The sequence below is a fragment of the Numenius arquata genome, chromosome 21 (genome assembly GCF_964106895.1).
Source record: "Numenius arquata chromosome 21, bNumArq3.hap1.1, whole genome shotgun sequence".
Classification (NCBI taxonomy): domain Eukaryota; kingdom Metazoa; phylum Chordata; class Aves; order Charadriiformes; family Scolopacidae; genus Numenius; species Numenius arquata.
Genome location: NC_133596.1, coordinates 5,311,193 through 5,336,005, shown reverse-complemented (window position 1 = coordinate 5,336,005; position 24,813 = coordinate 5,311,193). Strand labels below are relative to the sequence as shown.

Below are 24,813 nucleotides of genomic sequence, written 5' to 3'. Positions count from 1 at the left end.
ACACGGAGGAAGGAGACCCACGGCCCCGCCGGTCCCGTCTGGGCAGGGGGAGACACCTCTCCCCGTACGTGAGCTATCCCAGGGAGAACGGGACGGCAGGGAAGGAGACTCCCTTTGCAGCAGGCGAGGGAGGGCAGTGGGTACCCCCGGGGCGCCTGCGGGAGCACCCTGGGGTGGGAGAACCCCTGCCAGGCTGTCGTGGTCGGGGGTTATAAACCACGGGTGCAAATAAAGCCCTCCCGGCGAGGTTTGAGGCTGCTGTAAACCCCCGTGCTCACAAAGCGCCTGCGGTGGTGTGGCCATCGGGCCCCTCCGCTCTCGCCATGGTGGTAATGGCGTCGGGAGGAAATTCCAGGGATCGCTGCCCGCCTGCTCCCGGGTTTGCGGGCGTTCAAGATTCCCTTCCCAACAGGGCTGGCCCTTATCCTGAGGAGGAGCAGGAGGCAGCAGCACTGCGGGCAGGAGGGGATGCAGTGCCACGTGGACAAGGCGCAGGCTGGGGACGAGCCGGCGGCAGGGCAGGACGAAGCCCCTCTGCTTGCCCCGCAGCCCTCCTCCCGCACAGGTACATCCGCTGCCCGGGGAGGACCGGGCTCAAGTACAGGTGCTGCCTCAGCAGGGGCTGGCAGCCAACAACTGCAGGCTTCGCCATGTCCCCTCCACCCTTGGGCAACTCTCCTTGCTTTCCTGCCCCTCCGTTCTCCTGCTGGAGAAACAAACTGCTGCCCTGGCAAAGGAGAAATGGTCTGGAGGGTACCTGGAAGGAGCCATTTGTTGCTGCACTAAGGTGACTGCCGGGTGACAGGGATCCATAGGAGGGGGTGAGAGTTAACCCACGGCTCCTCCGACCAGCCCTGGTTTGTGGGCGCTCTCCCTGGAGTCCCCCTCTCTGGAGATCTTCAAGACCCACCTGGATGCAGCCCTGAGTGATGTGCTCTGGGCAACCCTGCTTTAGCAGGACAGTTGGACTGGATGATCTCTAGAGGTCCCTTCCAACTCTGACAATTCTGTGATTGATTCCCTCCGCAGGGCTCTGCTCCGCTCGCTCTGGCCTGGCCCTGGTCCTCCATGTCTCCCTCTTCCTGGCGTACGCGCTGCGGGTCAGCCTCAGCATCACCATCGTCGCCATGACCAACAGCAGCCACCCCCACGGCTGGTCCAGCAGCGCTCCCCGCGGCTCCCACCCAGGATTTGCTCGGGATGTAAGTGGAAAGCAGATGCAGGTAACTGAAAGGTGCTTCCCGGGCTCAGTCCTCTCTTGCTTTTGCAAGTTGGAAGCAGCAGAGAAAAGCCTTGAGGACCAGGAGGGTGAAGGAGCAGAGAGCTCGGTACTCAGGGCTGTGATTCCTGGTTGCTTTTCCCCTTCTGGAGGAGTCTGTGCCTGGAAAACACAGATCTCTGTCTGACAGACATGTTTTATCTCCTCCAGGCCCCCGTGTACAACTGGAGCGCTGAGACCCAAGGAATTGTCCTCAGCTCCTTCTTCTACGGCTACAGCCTCACACAGGCACTGGGTGGATACTGCTCGGGGCTGTTTGGGGGCAAACCCGTCCTGGGCAGTGGACTTCTGCTCTCCTCCCTGCTCACCCTCCTCATGCCTCTGGCAGCAGAGCTCGGCATCGGCTTCCTCATCGGCCTCCAGGCGCTGCTGGGCTTGGCTGAGGTCAGTCATGGCTCCAGGTGCCGCCAGGCTACAAAACCTGCTCTGGTTGTCCCTGGCTGCGCTCCCCCTGTCCCTTCCCTCCACGCTCCCTGTTATCGTTGCAGGGAGTGATATTTCCAGCTCAGTACACGCTCTGGGCAAAATGGGCCCCTCCGCTGGAACGCAGCAAGCTCATGAACATCGCTGATGCTGGTAAGACACAAGGACTTTTCCCTACCCCCAATTCAGTAAGTGCAGGACCTCCCCTCACCCCCTCCTTTCCAAGCCAGTCCTTGTAGCGGCCTCAAGTTCAAGGCTGTGGGTCCTTGGCAAAGAAGCGTTAGCAGTGTGCAGCCTTTCCACCTCTTCTCCTTCCATCCTGGACCTTCTCTGTCTCCTTGGCTCAGGTCAGCCTGAGGCAGGAGAGGGAACCTGGACACTGAAGGGAACAAACCTGGATACAAGGGTGTTTTTCGCCTGTTTGCACAAGTGCTTCATTTGTGCCACCGCATTTTCCCATCACAAATCAGGCTGGAGGCTGTAGGTCTGTCCCGCTCGCTGCTGGTCACACAAAGGTACTTGGGTACCAAAGTCCCATTAAAATGACTCTTCTGGTTTCTGATCCCTAGGATGTACGTTTGGGACTTTCTTTGCTCTCCTCGTGGCTGGGATCATCTGCCAGAGTCTGGGCTGGCCTTTTGTCTTCTACATCTTTGGTGAGTAATAGCCCATCGTGTCCCTCTGCAGACCGTTTGCTGGCAGTGCTCCCAAAGGCTCCCCCTCAGCACCCTGCGGGACCAGCCCTGTCCTTACGAGTCCCACACAGAGCTCTGGGCTCCCCTCTCACCCGCCAGGCTGGACGAAGCCATTTTGCTGGGATACCATTAGGGAATGTGCCTTTGCTGAACCTTTCGTGCCATCGACCCAGTCCCTTCCACTGTGAGCAGTGGCTTAAGGGGAGTTCTCCCTTCCCATCTTCCTGCGCTCGTTCTTCCGCTTCTTCTTTCGCTTCGCAGGTGGTGTTGGCTGTGCCTGGTGCCTCTGCTGGTTCCTCCTCGTGTACGAGGACCCTGCACGTCACCCATGGATTAGTGCCGGGGAGCAGGAGTACATCGTGGCGTCTCTGGCTCACCAGGTACACACAAACCTTTTCACCACGCCTGACCACGCTGCAGACGCCGCGGCAAAGGGACTGCTCTCAGGCAGTTCAGCTGGGCTCCTTATGCGGCAGCCAGGACTAGTCCCAGTCCTCAGCAGCAGATGATGAGCCCGAGGAAAGCCTGGACCGCCTGCCCATGAGATGGGAGACAGGAACGGCAGCACTGTCTGATGTTTTATTCCTTCCAGGGCAGCTCTCATGGCCGCTCCCTCCCACTAATGGCCATGGCTAAATCACTGCCTCTTTGGGCTATCACCATCGCCTGCTTCTGCACAGACTGGATGTTCTACATGCTGCTGACCTCCATGCCCACATTCCTGAGCAGCGTCCTCCACTTTGACCTCGGAGAGGTGAGTGCTGCCCTGCAGCTGAGGCTGGTCCTTGCAACAGCAATGGGATTTGGTCCCTCTGTAGGCTGGGAACATGGAGGATCCTCAGGGATATCTCCTTCTGAAGAGCGGTGGTTCTGGGACCAAGGGAGCTGCAGTCTTGGAGCTCTTGGCTCCATTGCTTCATGCCATGGACATGACAATGTCTTGTTCTCTGCTCTGCAGAACGGGCTCCTCTCCTCCCTGCCTTATGTTGGGAACGGGCTGGGGCACATCCTGGCTGGGCTACTGGCCGATTTCCTCCTGGCCAGGCGACTGCTTGGCACAGCAGCCGTCAGGAAGCTCTTCTCGGCACTCGGTAAGGACAAGCCTTCATCTGCCACCCAGCCTTTCCAATACACTTGTGTGGCCTGCTGTAAAACACATCCCCTTTTCCTCCCAAGGGATGCTGCTCCCAGCCGCCTTCCTGGTGGCTGTGCCCTACATTGGCTGCAGTTCCACGGTTGTTGTGGTCCTTCTGACGCTGGCCTTGACCATAATCAGCATGACAGGGGCAGGCATCAATATTAACCACATGGATATAGCCCCCAGGTAAGTGGGTCTGACCTCTGCGCCCTCCCTGGCTCTGCGTCCTTCCTGTTCCCAATCCCCCAAGGCTTCTGTAACTCCTGCTCTCCCTTCCCTCATCTTCTGTAGCTGGTGGCATTGTAAGCTAAGGAGTATAATAAAGGCTCAAAATCCCCCATCTCGCAAGGAAGATCCTAGTGTTCCTCACCGTGTCAGGGAAGGGAATGGCAGCACCTACTCCTTTCCCTTCTTGTGACAGTTTCCTCTCTGCCTCGCTCAGGAAACCTTTGCTTCCTCTCCCCAGATATGCAGGGTTCCTGCTGGGAATCACAAATACCTTTGGCATAGTTGCAGGAATTATTGCTCCTACCGCTGTTGGACTTCTCGTTGGCCAGGTAATTTGGGGCCACAAACCGCAAGCACATCCCTGGAAGAAAACACAGATCTGCTCTCAGAAATTGATTCCTTTCTTTGCACCGAATCAAAAATTATTCCAAGCCAACCCCCTCACCCAACGAGCACATGTGATGTAGCATCCGCTCAAACAGAGCTGGGACCGTTTCGAGGGCACGGGGATGACTCAGAAAGCAGAAAGAGCTCCACATGGGCCCCATCTGGATGTACTTAGAGATGGGGAGAGGGTCGAGGGAGCGGGGTGAGGGGGAAGCTCTGTGCCAGGCAGGAAAGCTTCCTGAATTCAGCACAGAGTGGTTCCAAAAATGCCAAGGCAGGAAATACATCTCCAGCAAGAGGGAGTCTGGCATATGTCTTGAGCAAAGCTCTTCTGTTGTTGGTACAAGTAGCAAGCAAAGGATGGAGATGAGTTTAATGCCAGTGAACTGGGTGGCAGTAGTTGGGTGATCACTACGTGGAGATAAAAGGAAGGGTGATACCATCATGATCTGCTCTTGCCCCACCAGGATCTCCAGACTGGCTGGAGAAATGCCTTCTTCCTATCTGCAGCCCTCAACCTGTTTGGCCTGATCTTCTACGTCGCCTTTGGCAGCGGGACCATCCAGGACTGGGCTAGGGAGGACACTGCTGTGCAATGAGAGCCACCAGCCTGGGAAGGTACACAAGGGAATGGGCTGCAGATGGGGTGGGGCAGGAGCCCCCTCCGCATCCCTCCTCTCGCCTGCACAACGAAGCTCAGCCCCTGCTTTCTACTCGGGCCATGGCTACGCAGCCCTGCCTGCACTCTGACTCTGGAAGCGCCCACCACCTTCACCCAGCTCTGTCCTGTCCACCTTCCGATCCCCATCTGCCGCCCTGGGGAGGGAGCAGCCCCCGGCCCCACGCTGCCCGCTCTGCATTTAACCCCACAGCCTTCACCCACGAGAAGGAACACCGCGGCGTGGACGGATCCTAAACGGCAGAGCTGGTAAAGCTGGCTGTGGTAGAATCATCGGATCATAGAATTGTTCAGGCTGGAAGGGACCTTTAAGGTCATCTAGTCCAACCATCAACTTAACTCTGATAAAACCCATCACTAAACCATGTCACCAAGCGCTACGTCAGCCTGTCTTTTGACTACCTTCAGGGATGGTGCCTCAACCATTTGGCAGCCCATTCCAAGGCGTAAGAGAGCTCTCAGCCCAGTTCCGTAAGGAGCCTGCGGCTATTTCCAGCAAAGCTGTTCTTAGGTGAAGTAAAATCGATGGGGACGAGGTAGAGTAACGTTTCTTTTTACCCAGTGGCTTCCCGTGCCCTCTGTACAGCGGCTCCGAACGCTATTTTTTTCTCTTCTTAATGAGACAAGCTGATTATTCATTCATCCTTCATCCCCTTTTAGAAGCAACTGGAGCAAAAAATAAGTGAGGGTGTTGCAGAGTTCAACCTGGCAGCCCTGAGCACAGCCGCTGGGAGGCGGGGAAGGGGATAAGCAGGGGACGGGGGGGGTTCCATGGGGGTCTGTTGGGATCTGGGGGTTCCATAGGGGTCTTTGGGGTCTGGGGGGAGGTCCATAGGGGTCTGTAGGGGTCTGGGGAGGTCCATAGTGATGCATGGGGGTCTATAGGGGTTGGGGGGGGTCCATAGGGGTCAGGGGGAGGGTGTATAGGGATCTGGGGGGGGGGTTCATAGAAGTCTATAGGGGTGTGGGGGGAATCCATAGGGGTCTATAGAGAGCTGGGAGGGTCCATAGGGGTCTCTGGGGGTCCATAGAGGTCTATAGGGGTCTGGGGAGGTCTATAGGGGTCCGTAGGGGTCGGGGGAGGGTCTGTAGAAGTCTATAGGGGTCTGGGGGGATCCATAGGGGTCTATAGAGAACTGGGAGGGTCCATAGGGGTCCATAGTGGTCTCTGGGGGTCCATAGGGGTCTATAGGGAACTGTTGCCTCCAGCTCTGGGTCCACCAACATCAGAAGGACATGGATCTGTTGGAGCGGGGCCAGAGGAGGCCATGGAGATGCTGGGAGGGCTGGAGCCCCTCTGCTGTGAGGACAGGCTGAGAGAGTTGGGGGGGTTCAGCCTGGAGAAGAGAAGGCTCTAGGGAGACCTTAGAGCCCCTTCCAGTCCCTAAAGGGGCTCCAGGAAAGCTGGGGAGGGACTCTTGATCAGGGAAGGGAGCCTTAGGACAAGGGGTAATGGTTTTAAACTGAAAGAGGAGAGATTTAGATGAGATATTGGGAAGAACTTCTTTGCTGTGAGGGTGGTGAGAGCCTGGCCCAGGTTGCCCAGAGAAGCTGTGGCTGCCCCATCCCTGGAGGGGTTCAAGGCCAGGTTGGAGGGGGCTTGGAGCAACCTGGTCTGGTGGGAGGTGTCTCTGCCCAGGGCAGGGGGGTTGGAATTAGGTGGTCTTCAAGATCCCTTCCAACCCAAACCATTCTCTGATTATATGATTCCATGAGCTCTGTTCATTCCCACTGGCTTCTCCCAGGCTCTGCTCACATCTGCTCCCAATCAGCCCTTCGTTAGCTGGGCCTTAATTTCCTGCCCCCTCCCTCTGCAAGGACAGGGTGATTCCTTCTGGGCTGCAGCTGCCTCCTGGCTTGTGGGAGCAGAGTGGGGTGCTCCCTGTGCTCTCCCCAGCAAGTGGGATGCTCCCCGTGCTCCCCCTGGGAGCTGGGGGGGGGGGGAGCAGATCCCTCTGGGTTTTGCTGCGGTGGGTGCTCAGGGTGAGGGGTTCCTCTTCGGCACCGGGAGCTGGGTGTCCTTTGGACCATAGCAGCGCTGGGGGGAGCCCAGCTCGGTGTGAACCCCCCCCTCCTGTGGCAGCAGCCTGTGGGGTTCAGTCCCCCTGGGGGGTTTGTGCCCCCCGATAGGCACACCTGGATAACGCCACCCTGGTTTTAGGCACCCAAAGGTGAAAATCCACCCTGAGGAGAGCAACCTGGGTGACGTGAGTGACTTAAAGTCACTGCTCACCAAAATGTTCCCCCCGAGAAGTGGGGCTGGGGGGGATTTGGGGTTTCTCCGAGGAGGTTAGGGTCTGCTGAGAGGCCTGGGGGGGGGCAAAGTGCCGCTGTGGGGAGGGGGGACACGAGACTCCACGTCCTCACAGCACTGCTGCACGTGGGGGAGACACTTTTAATGCCAGAGTCTGTTTTTTCCCAGGTCTGAAAGGGGTCGCAGTGTGGGCAGCCCCAAATCTGTGGGGGAGGCTGGGGGTGGGACGGCTGCTGCCAAGGCCAAGAAGAGGAAAAAGGACATAAATCCTGGTGACTGTCTGTGGGAGGATCTGGGAACAGGGGGGACGTGGTTTGACACCAGAAGCAGGAGGGGCAGCCCCACTGTGACCTCCTGGACCCATAGCTGGCCCGTGAGCTGTGTCCGGTACTGACAGAGGTGGGGAGCTTTTGGGGTGGCTCTGGGTGTGAGACTCACTCCTTCCCCGAGTCCTGGGGGGGGTGTGTGTGTGTGTGTGTGTCTTTTAGAGATAATTAATGGTGTTAAGAGCTGTGGTGACAGGAGAGAGGGGATTTCTCTGTCCCAGGAGAAGGGGATGGAGGAATCGTGGCAGGGAAGGTGATGGGGGGGTGCCCAGGGACCCCCGGGACTCGTGCCCTGATGCTCTCAGAGCCCAGCCCTCAGGGTCACAGGCGACCAGCCCTCTCCTGGCCCAGGACCTGGCTCTCGGCACCCCCAGGAGAAGCAGCCTGGAGAAACCTCCCATCACCTCTTTGCTCAAGAGACAAGGTGAGTCCTGGCCACGCGGCTCGGGATGCTCAGGGACAGGACACACACTTCGTGCTGCTCTCACCCCTGCGGAGGGGACAGCCGAGCCCTCTCCAGCCATCGCTGGCTCTAGGAGGTGACAGTCAGGCTTGAGGTGGCCAGTGTGGCTCTGGCCGGCTGTAAACGTGGTTGTTGTTAAGGGAGGATGATGCCAGTGTCCTCCCAGGGTGGCTTTTTGGTGCCATGAGCTTAAAGGAGTTGGTTTGTGGTGGAGCCGTGAGCTGGCCTGTGGTGTTAATTATCTCCTAATGTCATTAAGCGCTTTCCTGGATAAAATAATTAGGTGAATGGGGTCAGGCAAAGTTGTGAGCTGGTTTCTGATGTTTTGGTTTTTTTTTTGCCTCCGCTGGTATTTGCAGTATCTCTTAAAGTCTTAGACTTCTTGTGGCCAGAATCACTGTGGTTTCCAGTGGCAAATCCTTGCTGGAAGCAGGATCCAGTGCGGGAGCCAGCGGTGAAGGGGATGGGAACTGGGGGATACCCCGTTTGGGGTGGTGGTTGTGGGCAGGAATGTAGTAACTGGTGTCTCTGAGCGGATGGCTGTGCCTTTACGTGCGTCCAGTTTTGGGCCCCGCGCTCCAAGACAGACCTTGAGGGGCTGGATCGTGTCCAGAGGAGGGCAACGGAGCCAGTGAGGGGTCTGGAGCACAAGGAGCCAGAGTTTTAGGAGCAGGTTTCTGTAATTTAGGAGTAAAACGTGTGGGTTAAACGGAATACTGATCCAGAGCTGGCCACAGAGGCCATTCCTGTGGAGTTGCAAGTCATTTAGAGTGGCTGGTGGCCAGGAGCCTCCTGGTTTGGGCTCTGCACTGGAATTCTAGGGCTCGTCAGGCTAGGAGAGGTCCTAGATTAATTGAAGGGTCTGGGTTGCATTGGGAAGATGCAGGTTATTATCCTCTGGGTCTTGGTGGAAACTAAGAGGGTTGAACTCCTGTTTAGGGCTTGGGCTGACTCTTGTTCAGGGCTTTAAAGCCTTCGGTTTGGGTTAAGTTTCTAGAAGGTGGTCGGGATCATAGGAGAGCACGGTAATAGGGGAGGACAGTGTCTGGGTATTATTATTTCTGGGTTATTATTCCTGTTTGTGTTTGTTTTTTTTTCCTCCTGGGTTATTTTTCCAGCCCACTGGATTTGGCATTTCCCTTGGGTGCTGATGTGGAGTCTGATTCTGATTCTAATTCTGGTTCTGATTTTTCCTGCCGTTTCTCTCGCAGGCTGTAACCAGCTGCTGGAGGAGTCGCAGGGGACCCTCTCCTTCCAGGACCGGCTGGCCAGTGTCACCGAGCACATCCATCAAACCACGCACCACCGGTTTGAGGGTAAGGCTTTGGGGACTGGCTGGGGAGAGCCCCTGGGTACAACCCTGCTCCCCTCTGTGCCCAACCTCTGCCGTTCAGCTCTGGGACTGTTGGAGCAGCCAGAGAAGGCCATGGAGATGCTGGGAGGGCTGGAGCCCCTCTGCTGTGAGGACAGGCTGAGAGAGTTGGGGGGGTTCAGCCTGGAGAAGAGAAGGCTCCAGGGAGAACTTAGAGCCCCTTCCAGTCCCTAAAGGGGCTCCAGGAAAGCTGGGGAGGGACTCTTGATCAGGGAGGGGAGCCATAGGAGGAGGGATAATGGTTTTAAACTGGAAGAGGGGAGATTTAGACTAGACATTAGGAAGAAATTCTTTGCTGTGAGGGTGGTGAGAGCCTGGCCCAGGTTGCCCAGAGAAGCTGGGGCTGCCCCATCCCTGGAGGGGTTCAAGGCCAGGTTGGAGGGGGCTTGGAGCAACCTGGGCTGGTGGGAGGTGTCCCTGCCCAGGGCAGGGGGGTTGGAACTCAGTGATCTTTAAGGTGCCTTCCACCTCGAACCATTCTGTGATTCTATGAAACAGCCATTCACAGGGAGGGAAGTGTTTTGTCCAACTCAGAGCAAACATTATTTTGCCCTGGGAAGTTTTTATCAGTTTTGATTTATTTTCTGACCACGAACTTGATGCTCAGCAGCAGCTGATGCTGGCATTTACCCCAGAGAAAGGAGAAATTCCCTGAGAGGGTTGTTGATGCTTGAATTCAAACTCCCTGGGAGAAGAGGGGAGGGGAAGTGAGGCGAGATGCCTGATGTGGTGGGAGAGATGCTGGGGAGCCACTCTGCTGGCTGCGGGGAGCCCTCTGCTCTCCCACCTGGCACCCCACATGCCCCAAAGGCAGGGACTGAGCCCTCCCTGTGTGCTGCAGGACCACGGGCAATGGCTTGTGGCTGAGCTGGGGGCAGCAGTCTGTAAAAACCCTTCCTGGGGCTGGACTTCATAAGTCTCTTGGCTAGTGGGAGACCTGGGCAGGTGCTTCCCTAAAGAGAGGGACCCCAAAAATGCCAGAAGGGAAGCAGCTCTTCCCAAGGCACTCTAAGTTTGTCACATAAGAGAAACACACACATACATGTTCTGTCCACCTCCCCATCCTGCAAGGTGTTGAGTGCAGGAAGCAGGCACAAACGCTGGCAAGCTCGGGCAAGCTGCTGGCAGCGATGGCTATGAGCCACACGCTGTTGTGAGTGGAGTCCATGATCTTAAGTATTTTTTCCAACTTAAATGAGTCTGCAGTTCTTAAAGACAGTTGCATTATCACCCCCACCACAGCAGCAGCATCACAAAGAGTGACCAAAAGCCTCCAGGGACACACGGGACCAAGTCCAGTACAGGACCCCAGAGGCACTGGGGGCTAGTGGAAAGCCACGGCTGGCTCCTAAGGGAAGGCAGTACTCGGGAAGGGGGATGGAATAGCTCAAGGACCCAGTCCCTGCCCCTCCCAAGACTCTCTGTGGTGGAAGGGAATAAAACCAACAGGACAAAGTCAAGCACCAGACTCTGAATTCAAAAGAGTATTTTATTCTAAAGCTGATAAAATGTGCTTTCCCAGGCCCCTGCTGGAGTCTGAAGTAGGAGAAAGTCAGACCTTGAGCAGGGTGGGGTTCAACTACACAGCCCCAGCACCCCCTTTTCCCCAGATCTCACCCCCTATCTTCTCCTTTCTGCCCCCCAGGCAACCCCAAGCTGCTGGTGTTCCACATCCCCTAGGTTTTCTTCAAGGCACCACAGCAGAGGATCTCCAGCAGCAGCATAGAGAAGAGGCTGCCCGACTCCATCACCGGTGAGACATCAGTGCACTCAGCATCCGAGAAAGCCCTCAGCACACAGGGTAAGGAGGAAAAAAAACCACAAAACAGCAGGGGCACCAAGAAAAAAAAGAAGATTCTTCACTTCAGCAGCTTTTCCCCTCCCTGCAGCTGCACGAGTGTGTCCCCAGGGCAGGGGACATGAGTTGAGGGGGACACACAGCCCCCACCTCATCCCCTCTCAGCGTTTAGCAGAGAACAGGAGCAGCACGAGCCAGGGCTGCAGGAATTAAACCCAAGCAAGACTTAAATCAGAGCTGGGAGGGCTGATAGGGGAATAAAGTGCTGCTGCTGAGCCCAGGAGCCAGTCACAGCCCTCAATGCTGCAAAGTAGCCAGAAGGTTGAAAAAAAATAAAAAAATCAGTTAAACACAGGCTCAGGGCTCTCGGCAAAATTAAATGCCTCGTGTCAGGGCTGCAGAAGCAAAGTCGCTGCTTGTGAGGCCTCGGGCCCCCCAGCACCTCCTCCCTGTGCTCCCCCATGCACCCCAAGGTGGCCACAGCAGAGATGGGGCAGCTCTCCCAGCCCAGCACCAGTTAAGAGTCAATTTATTACCTGTTAATTCAATTTATTGGCTATTGATTTATTACCTGTTAATGCCAAACTAAGTCCTGGGGAACAACAGCCAGCCAAGGAAGAGGGGCTACCTCCTAGCCCAGGCCGGTAGCCACACACGGGAGGGAGAGCTAAGGCCACCAGAGAGAAAACGGGAGGAAAAAAAAAAAGGGAAAAAAAAAAGGGAAGAAAAAGGCCCAAAGTGACCCTTTTTCCCCACAGCTTTTGTCTGCAAGGACACCCTGCCCCTGGGCACCTTCTCCAAGTACATGTGGCACATCATCAACGTCCTGCAGGTCAAGCAGATCTTTGATACCCCTGAGGTAAGGGAAGAGGGGGGGGGCAGGCAGTCCCCTCACCCCCCAACTGCTTCTCCCCCTCTAGCTGCCCCTGGAGATCACTCGGAGCTTCATCCAGAACGAGGATGGGACCTACGAGCTGTTCCAGAGCTCCAAGATGGAGGTGGAGACCATCACCAAGACCTACAGCCACTTGGAGAAGCAGCCATCCAGTCCCTGGAGCTCAAAACCTTCCTCAAAGTCAGGGGACAAACCACCCCCCCCCACACCTCACCCACCCTCCACTGGGCCACAACCTCCAGGGGCCAGGAGAACCACCCCTCCCAGAAGATTCTCCCCCCAGTATGGGACCCACAGCCTGGAGCAAGACCCTGTGGGAGCTGCAGAGCCTGGGGCAGGAGGCAGGACCCCCCCCCTCAAGTGCTGCATAATTCCTCCCTGTCTGGCATTAGTGGGGGCCCCAGCAAGAAGAGCCCCCCCAGAGACCAGTCCCCAGTTCCCCCCTTCTTCCTACCCACACACAGGGGCCCCACTCATAAGGGGCTCCCCCCCTCACACCCCCACCCCTGGGGGGGCCCTGAAGCCCAAAGGGGCTCCCCCCCTCACACCCCCACCCCGGGGGGGGCCCCCTCCTCAGGGGTCCCTCCCCCTCTGGGGGGTCCCTCCCCCCCCAGGCCACAGCTCGATGTTGGTGCCCACCCCCCACCCAAAAAAAAAAAAAAAATTTATAATCTCAAACCCTTGAGATAGCCTCCCCCAGGCCCAGCAGCCCCCAACCACCAGCTAAACACACCCCCACCAACCCCCCCCCCTCCCCAGTCACCCAGGAAACACACACCTCCCAGCACCTGGGGGGAGGGGAGAGGACCCCCCAAGATGACCAGGGCACCCAAGTCAGGCCCCCACCCAAACCAAAAAACAGGAAACAACCTCACACAGCAGGAAGCCTTCACCATCCTCCAGACACCTGAAACACAAACATCCCCCACAGACCCACACCTGGGGGGCTGGAAGGGATCTGGGGAGGGGGGGACACAGCCTGAGGAACCCACACACACTCCAGACCCCCCAAGAGGAAAAAAAAAGCACCAGAAAATTCACTCACCAGGAAATCTTCATCCTCCTCCAACCACCTGGAACACAAACACACCATTAAACATAAAATACTCCATAAATCCCAGCCCTAAGGGGGGGAGCAGAGGGGGTAGAAACCCCTCTGCACCCCCCCAAAATGACCAGAGCACCCCAGAACAAAACCAGGCAAAAAACTCCCCCCACCCATAGACCTTCATCCTCCAAGCACCAGTTAAACACACAACTATTCCACACAGCCCAGCCCCAGGGGGGCAGACAGACCCCTCTGCCACCCCCCCCCCCACCCTGGGAAGGGGGGGCACAGATCCACACCGGGGGGGGCACATGGGCCCTGTTATGGCCTGAGGAGCTCCCCCCAAGAATAAAACCAGCCAGATTAATCACTCACCACTAAACCTTCCTCATCCTCAGCTCCTCCTCCAGCCACCTGAAAGAACATGCAATTAAACACAGAATTATTCCACAAATCCCAATTCGAGGGGGGAGTTGATGGGGGGGGACAAGCCCCTCAAACCCCCTCCCTGCCCCACACCCCACCCCCAAATCACCAGGAGCTGGAAAACACCAAGACCCTGAATCACCACACCCCAGTGGCTGTAAAGGGAATATTGTCCCCAATTCCCACCCCAGAGCCCCAAAAAGGGGCACTTTTCCCCAACAAACCTCCCCCCAGAAAACAGAAATATTGCCAGAAATAATTAACCCTGTATTTTCTGTGTGTGAGCTCCCCCCCCTCGTTCCCCCCACCCACCCAGGGAACACCTCCCCGACACAGAAACAGCCCACCCCCTTCATCATCGAGTGGATCCCCAACATCCTGCCGAGCTCCTGCATCGAGTGCCAGTACGGCCGCCACAGTGCTTGCCAGCCGGCCACCAAGCCCCGGGCCACCCCCTGCGACCCCCCCACCGGCCCTCGAGCTGGCCCCCCCAGCCACCGTTGCCTTCCCCTGACCCCCCCCCCCAGGACTGCACCCCACTGACCTGCAGGGATAACTCTGCTGCCACAAAAAAAGCCACCTGGAAAAACAAAGATTGCCCCCCCCACCTCACTGGGTGCTCAGAGCCTCCCTGAGCCCAGCAGCCCCCCCCCCCGAGAAGGAAGGGGCTCACACCAAGGGCAGCCCCCCCCCGGCAAAAGGCACAGCCCTGGGTTGAAAGTGGGGGGCTTCAGCTGGGAGCCAGCAGCCAGACGAGGGTGGGGGGACCCAGTGAGCAGCACCCAGCGCACTGGGGAAGGGACACCCTGGGAACCCCCCCCAGGAAACAGGGTACACACCAAGGGCAGCCCCCCCCCCCCCAAAAAGCACAGCCCTGGGTTCAAAGTGGGGGGCTTCAGCTGGGAGCCAGCAGCCAGACAGGGCTTGGGGGGGGAGGTGTTCAGGGGGCGCTTAGGGGACCTCAAGAAGCAGCACCCAGCCCCCCCCTCCCCACAAGGGGCTCGGGGGGGGTACCAACCTGTATGGGGGTCCCCATGCTCCAGGGCTCAGTTCTGTCCCAGCAGCTGCTCCAGGACCTGGAGGGGGGACAGAAAGAGATGAAACACCCCTCCCAGCACCCCCCCCGTGAAGGGCAGAGGCCCCAGCACAGCCCGGGGGGGGGTGGGGGGGGGGCAGCCATTCCTCACCCCCCCCCCCCATCTCACCCCTCTCCATCTTCTGGCAGAGCCCGGGACACGAAGCTTCGAGGCTGAAAGAGAGAAATAAAGAGAGAAACGGGTCTGGGGGGGGGCATCCACAACACACACACCCCCCAGCACAAAGAACCCTGGGGACAGCACTGGGGGGGCCCATCCAGGGGACACACACACACACCCCCCCCCCCCAGGACACCCCCTCCCCATTCCTTACCCTGGTGGGTTCTCTCCTGCTCCCCCCCCAAGCCCTCAATTACCGCCGGCTCCTTCCTTGACACCCCCCCCCGCCCCCGGCCCCGGGACCTGCAGAGACAAACACCGACCCCGGAGCCCCGGGGGGGGGGGGGGGGCACCCAGGAAACACACACACACCCCCCACCACCACCCCGGGGGGACACACCTCAAGGGCAGCCCCTGCTCAGAGTTTGGGGGGGGGGGAAAGGGGTGCAACACCCAGCCAGAGCCCTAGGGGTCCGGATTCAGGCGGGAGCCCCCAGTAGCCACCCAGGAGCCCCTAGTAGCCACCCAGGAGCCCCTAGTAGCCACCCAGAACCTCCCAGTAGCTCCCAGCAGCCCCCCGGGGGGTTTAAGAGGCTCCGGGGGGGGGGGGGCCGTGCCCCGTCCCGCGATGGGGCTCAGCTGTGCCCGGGGGGGGTCCCGCCCCGTCCCGCCCCCCCCCACCTGGGGGTCGTTGGGTCCTCGGCGCTGCCCGGGCCCGATAGCGCGGCCCCGCCCCCCCGGGGGGGGTGTCACTCTTTGTCCCCCCCCGGCACCCTCCGGGGGGGTGTCACCCCTTGTGTCCCTCCGGGGGATGCCACGCCTTGTCGTCCCCCCCGGCCCCGCACCCCGGCACCCTCCGGCGGGGTGTCACCCCTTATGTCCCCCCCGCCACCCTCCAGGGGGGGGCTCAACCCTTGTGTCCCTCCGGGGGGTGCCATGCCTTGTCGTCGTCCCCGGCACCCTCCGGGGGGTGTCAACCTTTGTCGTCCCCCCCCCGGCCCCGCACCCCTGCACCCAACGGGGGGGTTGTCACTCCTTATGTCACCCTCCACCATTCGGGGGGGCGTCACCCTTTGTCCCCCCCGGCAATATACGGGGGGGGGTGTCACCCCTTGTCGTCCCCCCCCATCACCCTCTGGGCGGGGTGTCACTCTTTGTCCCCCCCCCCCCGGCCCCACGGACGGGCCATCGCCGGCCCGGGGAGGGGGGAGCACGGCAGGAACCGGGACCCCCGAATTCCCGGGGGTAGCCCATACCAGGAGCAGCTCTGGGTACTGGGGGGGGGGGGGGAGGGAGCCGAGATGGGGGGAGCAGGATTGAGGATGGAGGGGCGGGATGAGTGATGGGGGGGCAGGAATGGGGGGGCAGTAGCCCCAGGGGGGTGAATTCGGGGGGGGTGAGGCCTCCACAGCTCGTGCCCCATGTCATGTCCTTTCCATGTAAAGGGGGATGTACCCTGAATGAGGGAAAAACTGATGATGGGCAAAATATTAATGAAAAATATTTATAATATATTATAATATTTATATTAAATTATTTAAAATTGATTAAGAGCTTAAATAGTCCCGGGATCTTCCGCTCTCCGCTGGCACCAAGACTTCACATTCCCCAAGAGAGAAAGTCCCAGGTCTTCACTAGAAACTTATCTCCGAGAGAACGTCTTTTTGAAGTCTTTGATGGACTGTGCCATCAAGGGTGCGATTTCTGCAACAGAGAAAGAAAAAAAAAAAACCACAAATCAACCCCAAACCCCCTCACATGAAAGCAGCAGCCACAGAGGAGGGGAGCAGAGAGCAGTTCCAAGCTGCAGCCCTGGCAAAGCAGACCCAAGGCAGGCGTAAGCGTTGGAACAGCCTTTAGCCTCTCCTTGGGGAGAGGAGAGAGGCCACCAACATCCCCCCTCCTGCAGAGCCGGGAGAAGCAGCAGATTGGTGCGTTTGTGAAGGAGGAGCTCAGGGAGACTCAGGGACGTTGTGCGGTTTGTACTTACTCTTCACTGGTGGTGTCTTGGGCTCAGGAACCCGGGAGGAGAATATGGTCCTGCCCAAAGATGGGACAGAACGGCCACTGCTGGTGCTGGGCCCGTCACAGGACTTCTCCTCACTGACACGAGGGTGGCATTCGGTAGATGAGCACAGGACTGGTTTTGTTCTGAAAAAGAGACGGGACAGACATTTCAGGAAAGGATTTGCTGTGGTTTGATGCAATTCTTCAGGTACAAGCCACGTGTGTTAACAGCAGCATGGCTGAGACCACATGGAACCAGCAGGGACCAGGACCTCCAGGCTTCCCAGCAAGACAGAGGCCATTACTGTTACGGGTTTCCCTGGAATAGGGCCTCCCGAGGACACAGTGTCCCTTCCTGCCAGGACACGGAGCTTCAGGGGACGCTGGCAGGAGTGCCCAGGAGAAGAGGCCCTGAACAGCAAGCGCTCCTTGAGAAACACTCACTTGGTCTTCTCTGGCAGAAACGCTCCTCCAGTCCCAAACAGCTCTTGTCTCCGTCGTATGTCCCGAGGAGCCTTTGGTGGGGAGGCCAGAAGCATGGTTTTGCCCGCTCGACCTGTAGGAGGCCAAAGGGAAACATTGCTGAGATGCAGCTGGTGATAAATGGGGCTCCTCAGTTCTTGTCTTAGTGGAGAACAGAGAGTTAAGCAGCTCCTAAATTGGACTGGAGTTAAACCAGCCACTCTGGAAGACTTTCCCCACACAAAGACGTCCCCTCGGCAGCATTCCCAGACCCCTCTCTCATCGTTCAGCCCTTCCTTACCTTTGTTGGCCTGAGCTGAGCCGATCTTCTGGGCTAACTTGAGCAGCCGCTGCTCTCGTGCCTCCTGGAGGCGGAGGTACATCTCCCGCCAGGACTCGGACTCTTGGGGCTCCTCGTTCTTAAAGTCTCGGAGACATCGGTTGCGCCAGAGCCGTTCTGTATCTTCAACGAGGACCTGAAACAAACCCACCCGTGAGCTGGGATCCCCCCGGACACCTTTGCTGCCCTCTCCCTCGGCACCGGCTGGCGCCAGTGGCACTGGAACAGCAGCGAGGGCAAGGCAGCTTCGGGAGCAACGTGCAGCAAGAGAGGGGCAGATGCCGACTCCAGGAACTCCGGACTAGCCAAAGCCACCTCTTGCTGCAAAGAGCGCTGTTCTTGACTATTCATCTATTGCAGATGAGGACAGAACGTCCCTCCCGCGTGTCACCAGCCCTTCCCCAGGCCCAGGCACTCACATGGTGACGTTCCTCGGTGCCACAAAGCTGCCCTCGGACAGCGCACCTCTCTGGCTCCAGCCCAGGGACGCCACCCGCTTCACAGATCGCTAGAGAGAAGCAAGATGCAGAGTATTTATCCTGCCCCTTCCTCACCAAGGGAAGGGCTCAACTCCTTGAATGCAGCGGAAACCGCTGCAGCCACTGCACAAGAGGAGGGGAAGGAGAAAGGAACCGTGGGTGCCATAGCTCTGGTGGGTCATCAGGCACCAGTCTCTCCAAGTGCAGAAGTGCCTGCGCAAGGCTCCATTTACCACTATTTCCAGTGCTTGAGGAAAGGTACTTACAGTCAATGCTGTTGGTGACGACTGGGACACACTGCTGAGAAGGACTCTTTGGGACTCGGCCTGAAAACACGGGCGTCTTTGAATACAGCCGGCGGCCTGTGAAGCCCCCTTCAGTCTCTTCAACTGGTGAGTAAACCGCTGTAAAGGGGAAGACTTGGGGTAAGAAGGGAACAGAGCAAAGAAGAGCCCAGCCTGAGGAATGGCACAGCAGACACAAATCAGAGTCCCCCAGAAGCAACCTCAAGGGCCAAGGCTTCTCTCTGAGACCCACAACCCGGTTCAGGAAGGGCAAGGCCAAAGCCCAAGCCTCCAGAAGGGTCAGCAAAGGATCTTCCTCATTTCTGCCAGAGCACGTGGGAGAGAAGCCATCGCTTGGCTGAAACCCGGGCTCTGGGCACCAAGACGCCAACAGAAAGATTTGAACGCAGCCACCATCCACTCCCTCTCACAAAGAGTGGCTGCAGCCCAATTCAGACCAATTTGCCTGCCCAACATACCTCTCCTTTTCTTCTGGGAGCAGGGAACGGGCTCAGCAGCAGGAAGAGGGCTGCAGCTGGCCTGGATCGGCGGCAGGGGGATCTCTGGGAGCTTTATCTCCACATCGAGAAGTATCTGGAAGGAGACAAAGCACGTGCAAGTTACATACCTGTAACATGGATATGAGGCCCCTTTTCAGCATCGTAAAAGGCTGCTAAGATTATAAAAACACTTTCTGAAGGGGAAAGTGTTTCAAAGTTGAGCAAAAAGACTCAGCAGTCAAGGTTTTACACAGCCAGCACCTCTAAGGGGAAAACGAAGAAGCCCCAGAGGGCAGAGGACAGAGAGCAGTTGGTCCCACATCCTTGGTTCACTTGCAGACCCTTCAGAACCTTACCCTCTTTGGTTTAGGAGCCTCTGGTGGCTCCTGCTCTGCCCTTTTCTCATTGCTGCGCTTGAGGCTGGGGCTTTGGTGACTGGAGCAGGAGCTGTCGACGCTGGGGTGGCACAGCAAATGGGCGCTGTGCCGTTGCTCTTCCTCCCCAGCCGACACAGAGGCTTTGACCACTCGCTTCTTTTTCTTTTGCTGGGGTTGGTCATAGGTGAGGTACTCCTCAAAGGACATGGTGGGTGGTTTAAATTCCTCTTCCTCTTCATCCTCCCCCAAAATGGAGGAAAAGCCCGTCGATTTTTTATACACATCGGTGTATTTGCGCTTCCTCTGGGAAGAGTTTAAGCTCCCAGAAATCCCCTTCTCTTTAATTTTCTTGGAAGAGTCACTCTTAGATGTCCCTTTCTGCCGCTCTTCGGTAGATGCCTCCAGGCTCAGCTTGGTCTTTACCGCTTTGCCTCTTTCAGAGTCCCGACTTCTTTCCTTCTCAGCGTGTTTGTTTTCTCTGAAGGGATAAAAACCCCAAAATCGTTAGATTAAAACACGGGCAGCAAGCAGCTTGCATCTCTTGCTTTATTAAAGGCACTTTGCTGGCCTTGAAAGGCCTTTTAAAGCTGTTAATGGCTTCATCAAACTGCAAATTCTTGACAGTCGGTCCCTACGTTCACCCAAAACTGCGGCCACCAGCAGCCCAACGCTCCGTGGCCAGCAGAGGCAGGAATTTCTGCCAAAGCAAGGCACAAACCCCATCCAGAGTCAGCACGCTTGTCTCACAAGCCTTCCCAGAGCCTTCCCTTTTATTACCTCCGTCAGAGAAGTTTCTCCTCCCCACGGCAAAAACAGAACAAAGCTTCTCCATCAAGATCACCAGCCAGGTTCACTCACCTCAGTGCCTCTTGGCACAGCCGCTCCAGCTTCTGCCACGCAGCCTGGAAATTTGCCTCAAACTCTGCGTCCAGCTCGGTCACAGTGTTCCCAAGAGCCGTCTCCTTCAGGAGAGAGCCCAGACATCAGTTCATCTTAGCGAGACACGCGGCATCCTCACCTCTGCTCAACTTCCCACAGGGTGAATAAAGTTAACCCCCCGCCCGTCCCCGCCAGGTAGAAATAAACCCCCTTGATCCAACGGCAGAGATACCCTAAATCATAAATTATGATGAGCGTTTACTACAGTTCTGTAAATGAAAGATGAGTTAACTCTGCCTTAGACAAACATTAATTATTTGTATCAATAACCCAAGTTAGTATTTACCATGACCGCGGGTAAGTTCGATGTCAGAAGACTTCACTAATAATCGTCAGGATTATTAGTTCTAATAACTAATAAACTAATAATCTAATAAACTATTAAATTAATAAACTAATAACCTAAACTAATCTTAGTTCTAATAATAATTCTAATAATCTAATGCCGATTCCGTTAGCGTCAGGAATGGCTCCGACTCTCAGGTCTCGGTCAAGGGTGAAGCTTGGTGAAGAGCTGAGGACGAGCGAGTGTCCTCCGAGGCTTCCCCCTGACACGCTCCTTGGCGCTGCCTTTTATCTCTGGAACCGCATCACAATCGCGCCTGTGAGATGGGGCTGGAGCAGGCGGCCGAGGGAACAGGCCCCATTCCTGGGGAGGCAGCTTTGCCGGGGCAAAGACTTATCCTGGGACTTGACAGACACCCGGGAAGCGGCAGAGATTTCACAGCTCTTACCACAAGAACGTCCAGTGCGACAGGCACCTCAGGCAGCCTCTCCAGCGCTTCTGTTCACCAGAAACCACTGCCCCATTGCCATTTTATTTATGAATTCATTGTCATGACCAAAGGCTTGGTTTTCTTTTTTGCTTTGGAGGAACAAAACACTGATCCCAACATAACGGCGTGTTTCAGCGCTCCTGAGCCGGGCTGCGGAGGGGGATGCGATAGCTGTGGCTGTGCTGTAACCACAGCTCACCAGGGCTGCAACCCTCTGTCCCCACAACTTCAGGCTCACCATAATGCAGAGTGTCTCTCGGGATTCACGGAGTCTGGGGCAGGTAACGTGCTCCACCACCTACTTCAATGGATGGAGAAACAAAAAGGGGAAAAAAAAAAAAGGTCGTCAATTGAGCTAAAAATGCCAACGCCCTCTCAGTTTCCAGAACTGCTGTTATTTTGCCCGCACTGCGGCCCAACAAGCCCCCTGGTAAGCGCAGCCATTGACTCTGTTTCTTCCTTCAGTCATAGAATCATAGAATTGTCCAGGTTGGAAGGGACCTTTAAGATCATCTAGTCCAACCATCAACCTAACTCATAACACTCATCACTAAACCATGTCACTAAGCACTATGTCAACCCATCTCTTAAGTACCTCCAGGGATGGTGTCTCAACCCCTTCCCTGAGCAGCCCATTCCAAGGCTTGATAACCCTTTCCGTGTAAAAATCCCAATCTGAACCTCCCCTGGCGCAACTTGAGGCCATTTCCTCTTGTCCCATCGCCTGTTCCTTGGGAGAAGAGACTGACACCCCCTGGCTACACCCTCCTTTCAGGGAGTTGTAGAGAGCGAGAAGGTCTCCCCTCAGCCTCCTTTTCTCCAGGCTGAACACCCCCAGCTCCCTCAGCCTCTCCTCACAAGACTTGTGCTCCAGACCCCTCACCAGCTCTGTTGTCCTTCTCTGGACCCGCTCCAGCCCCTCAATGTCTTTTTTGTGGTGAGGGGCCCAAAACTGGACACAGCCCTTGAGCTGGGGCCTCAGCAGTGCCCAGTACAGGGGGACGATCGCCTCTCGGGTCCTACTTATCACGCTGTTCCTGACACAGGCCAGGATGCTGTTGGCCTTCTTGGCCACCTGGGCACACTGCTGGCTCATGTTCAGCTGACAGTCGACCAACACCCCCAGATCCTTTTCTGGCAGGCAGCTCCAGCCGCTCTGCCCCAAGCCTTATCAAATTATCACCTTAACCCGAGCACTAGCGCTGGCAAAAGGAAGGAAAATAAATATATGGACAGATTCAAAATAAGCCTTTGGGGTTGTGCACGCTCACGGTGCCATCTGGAAAGGAGAAGGACTCCTTACTGCCCAAGGAAAACACAGTAAACATGCTGCAGAAATCTTGAAAATGTTGGAAGATGTGAATCTTCCAGAAGAAGTGGCCGTCATGCATTGTAAAGGACACCAGAGAGGTAATACCAACCAGGAAATTGGGAACAAATTGGCAGATCTACAGGCCAGGAAGGCCGCAGAAAAGACAGAGTAATATCAGATTTGATTCCAGACAGTAAGCTTCAAATCCCTGATTTTGATTCAAAATTGGAAAGGTATCCAAAGGAAGACAAAATTTTGATTAACGATATGGAAGGAAGTGAAGGAAATGGTGGGTGGTTTTATGTCCCAGATGGATGAATAATAGTGCCATCAGGAGTACTATGGAAATTGGTCTTAGACACACATAGAAAAACCCATTGGGGTGCAGATGCTCTGTATAAACAATTAAGTCATAAATTGGTGAGTCAAAATTTATATACTACAGTGAAGCAAGTCACACAAAGGTGTGAGATTTGACTAAAGAATAATCCAAATACAATGAACAGAACACATGCTGGGGTAATTGGGAAAGGTAATAGTCTGGGGCAACATTGACATGCAAATCCATGCAAAATGGCGCCTGGGCGATGTTTGGAGATGAGCAGCTTCGTCCATGCACCGATCCCACAGCGGCTCCAGCAACACCAAAGTCTTGTCCCTGCACAAGGATGGCAGGTCAGATTTAGAGATTTAGGACAAAATGATCCTCTGTGGGCAGCTGGAAAGGACAGGCGCTCACAGCAACACCTCCCAGAAGAGTGTGTTTGGGATGTCATGCCATGCCATCCCGTCCCATGCCATCCCATCCCCACTTCATCCCATCCCCACCTCATCCCATCCCATCCCATCCCCACCTCATCCCATCCCATCCCCAACCCATCCTGTCCCATCCCATCCCTTCCCATCCCATTCCATCCCCACCTCATCCCACCCCACCCTATCCCATCCCATCCCTTCCCATCCTATCCCATCCCCACCTCATCCCACCCCACCCTATCCCATCCCATCCCATCCCATCCCATCCCATCCCATCCCATCCCATCCCATCCCTTCCCATTCCATCCCATCCCATCCCATCCCATCCCATCCCCACCTCATCCCACCCCACCCTATCCCATCCCATCCCCACCCCATCCCATCCCATTCCATCCCATCCCATCCCATCCCATCCCATCCCATCCCATCCCATCCCCACCTCATCCCACCCCACCCTATCCCATCGCATCCCATCCCATCCCATCCCATCCCATCCTCCACAGGCAGATGTCTCACAGGGCAGCTCAGTCCCATCATGAAACACGAGGGGCCCAGAGGAGCCTCCCAGAGAGAGCGGGGCTATGGGGTTGGGACCGGGGCAAGGATCAAGACGAGCAGAGGAATTCACTGGGAGAGCAAATAATTCCTCTGGGATAATTTTTCTCTCCGCCCCAAGCTGTGGTTTTGGAGGTGTCACTGGCGGCGAGATGAGGAGCAGCCATCGCTGGAGCTGTTCCCACAGCGACCTGCCTCCTCCTCCTCAGAGCATGATTTTCCCTCGAATAAGTGGGAGTTCCCGCGGCAGCCCCAGCGCTGCGCCAGCTCACATCATGGGCCGCCCTGGAGCGGCTCCTCCGCGTCTCCCTGTGGAAGCGACCTGTCAGTCCCTCTTCCCAGGGCGACTCCGAATGCAGGAGAAAGCTGCTGGAACGAGAGAGGGATTCAGCCCTCCCTCTGCCATCCCACGGCTTCACGCGCAGGAGATTCTTTGTTTCAGTCCGCAGGGGTCTGTAAGGGTCTGGGGTTGTCCATAGGGGTCTGGGAGGGTCCATAGGGATCTGGGGGGGTCCATAGGGGTGTGAGGGGATCTATAGGGGTCTATAGGGGTCTGGGGACATCATCCTTACAGGGGGAGAGCCTCATCACAAGCATTCAACTCAGGCCATGGCCGCTGAAAGAGGTGTTTGGTCCCCAAAAGGTGTGTGAATATGGCTTGTTCCCCTTTCCAGAGAACCTGTGTTATGCTCCGCTCCCAGGGGGTGTGGGCTGCAAATCCTCCCTTCACAGAATCATAGAATAATGGAATGGTTTGGGTTGGAAGGGACCTTAAAGATCATCCAGTTCCATCCTGCTACCCTGGGCAGGGACACCTCCCACCAGACGAGGTTGCTCAAAGACCTGTCCACCCTGGCCTTGAACCCTTCCTCCAGGATAAGTCAAAATGATGTAAAAAGAGGATCCAGATCCCAGGCAGAGATCTGAAACCCACAGAGTGAAGTGAAATTTAAATATGTTCCCAGGTCTGGTTCAAGGAACTCGGTAGTGTGGGGGAAGAAAAACTCTAGTAAGCTACACCCGATGCTGCTTGGGAGCGGAGAAGCTCCAATACCTTCTGGTGCAGCATCTCCCAGCAAAACGGCTGCAGTTCATCCCTCCTGGCCTCAGCGGCGGCTGGGGCTCCAGGCAGGACCCCAGCCCCCTCTGCCAGCGTCTGCCCCAGCGCCCTCCGGAGCGGGCCCCGCGGCAGAGGCAGCAGCACACGGCGGTGCAGGCCGGGCCCTGCTCCCGGCCCCCGGGGTGAGGGCGGGCAGGGCCGGCGGCCTCCCCCTACTCTTGTCTCTAAGGGCCCGGGGGACAAAATGGCGGCCGCCCGCCCGCGGTTGCCCCGGCAACCGGCCGCCGCGCCGCGTCACCCTCCGGCCGCCAGGGGGCGCCGCCGCTGACGCCGCGCCCTCCCATAAGACCCCGCGGCGG

The 24,813-nt window shown here is 56.9% G+C and overlaps 2 protein-coding genes across 2 annotated transcripts; one reads left to right on the top strand and one right to left on the bottom strand.

The window, feature by feature from the left end:
- The first annotated feature begins 468 nt into the window (after positions 1-468).
- On the top strand, positions 469-13,954 carry LOC141474121 (sodium-dependent phosphate transport protein 3-like). Its single transcript, XM_074161842.1, has 16 exons — positions 469-565; positions 1,030-1,223; positions 1,430-1,663; positions 1,768-1,855; positions 2,272-2,358; positions 2,659-2,777; positions 2,990-3,151; positions 3,356-3,488; positions 3,574-3,721; positions 4,002-4,092; positions 4,618-4,740; positions 7,761-7,833; positions 9,084-9,188; positions 11,801-11,901; positions 11,963-12,089; positions 13,728-13,954. The coding sequence occupies exons 1-16, from the start codon at positions 469-471 to the stop codon at positions 13,952-13,954; spliced, it is 2,109 nt and encodes a 702-aa protein (XP_074017943.1).
- A 2,146-nt stretch (positions 13,955-16,100) lies between these two features.
- Positions 16,101-24,065, bottom strand: LOC141474259 (elongin-A-like). The gene is made up of 13 exons (XM_074162080.1): positions 23,356-24,065; positions 22,193-22,741; positions 21,010-21,072; positions 20,730-20,921; positions 19,915-20,018; positions 19,036-19,534; positions 18,659-18,773; positions 18,162-18,299; positions 17,836-17,924; positions 17,378-17,552; positions 17,059-17,170; positions 16,598-16,758; positions 16,101-16,311 (listed from the first exon to the last, which is right to left on the bottom strand). Exons 6-13 carry the CDS (start codon positions 19,261-19,263, stop codon positions 16,250-16,252), a joined length of 1,080 nt encoding a protein of 359 aa, XP_074018181.1. The 5' UTR covers positions 19,264-19,534; positions 19,915-20,018; positions 20,730-20,921; positions 21,010-21,072; positions 22,193-22,741; positions 23,356-24,065; the 3' UTR covers positions 16,101-16,249.
- Positions 24,066-24,813: the final 748 nt, after the last annotated feature.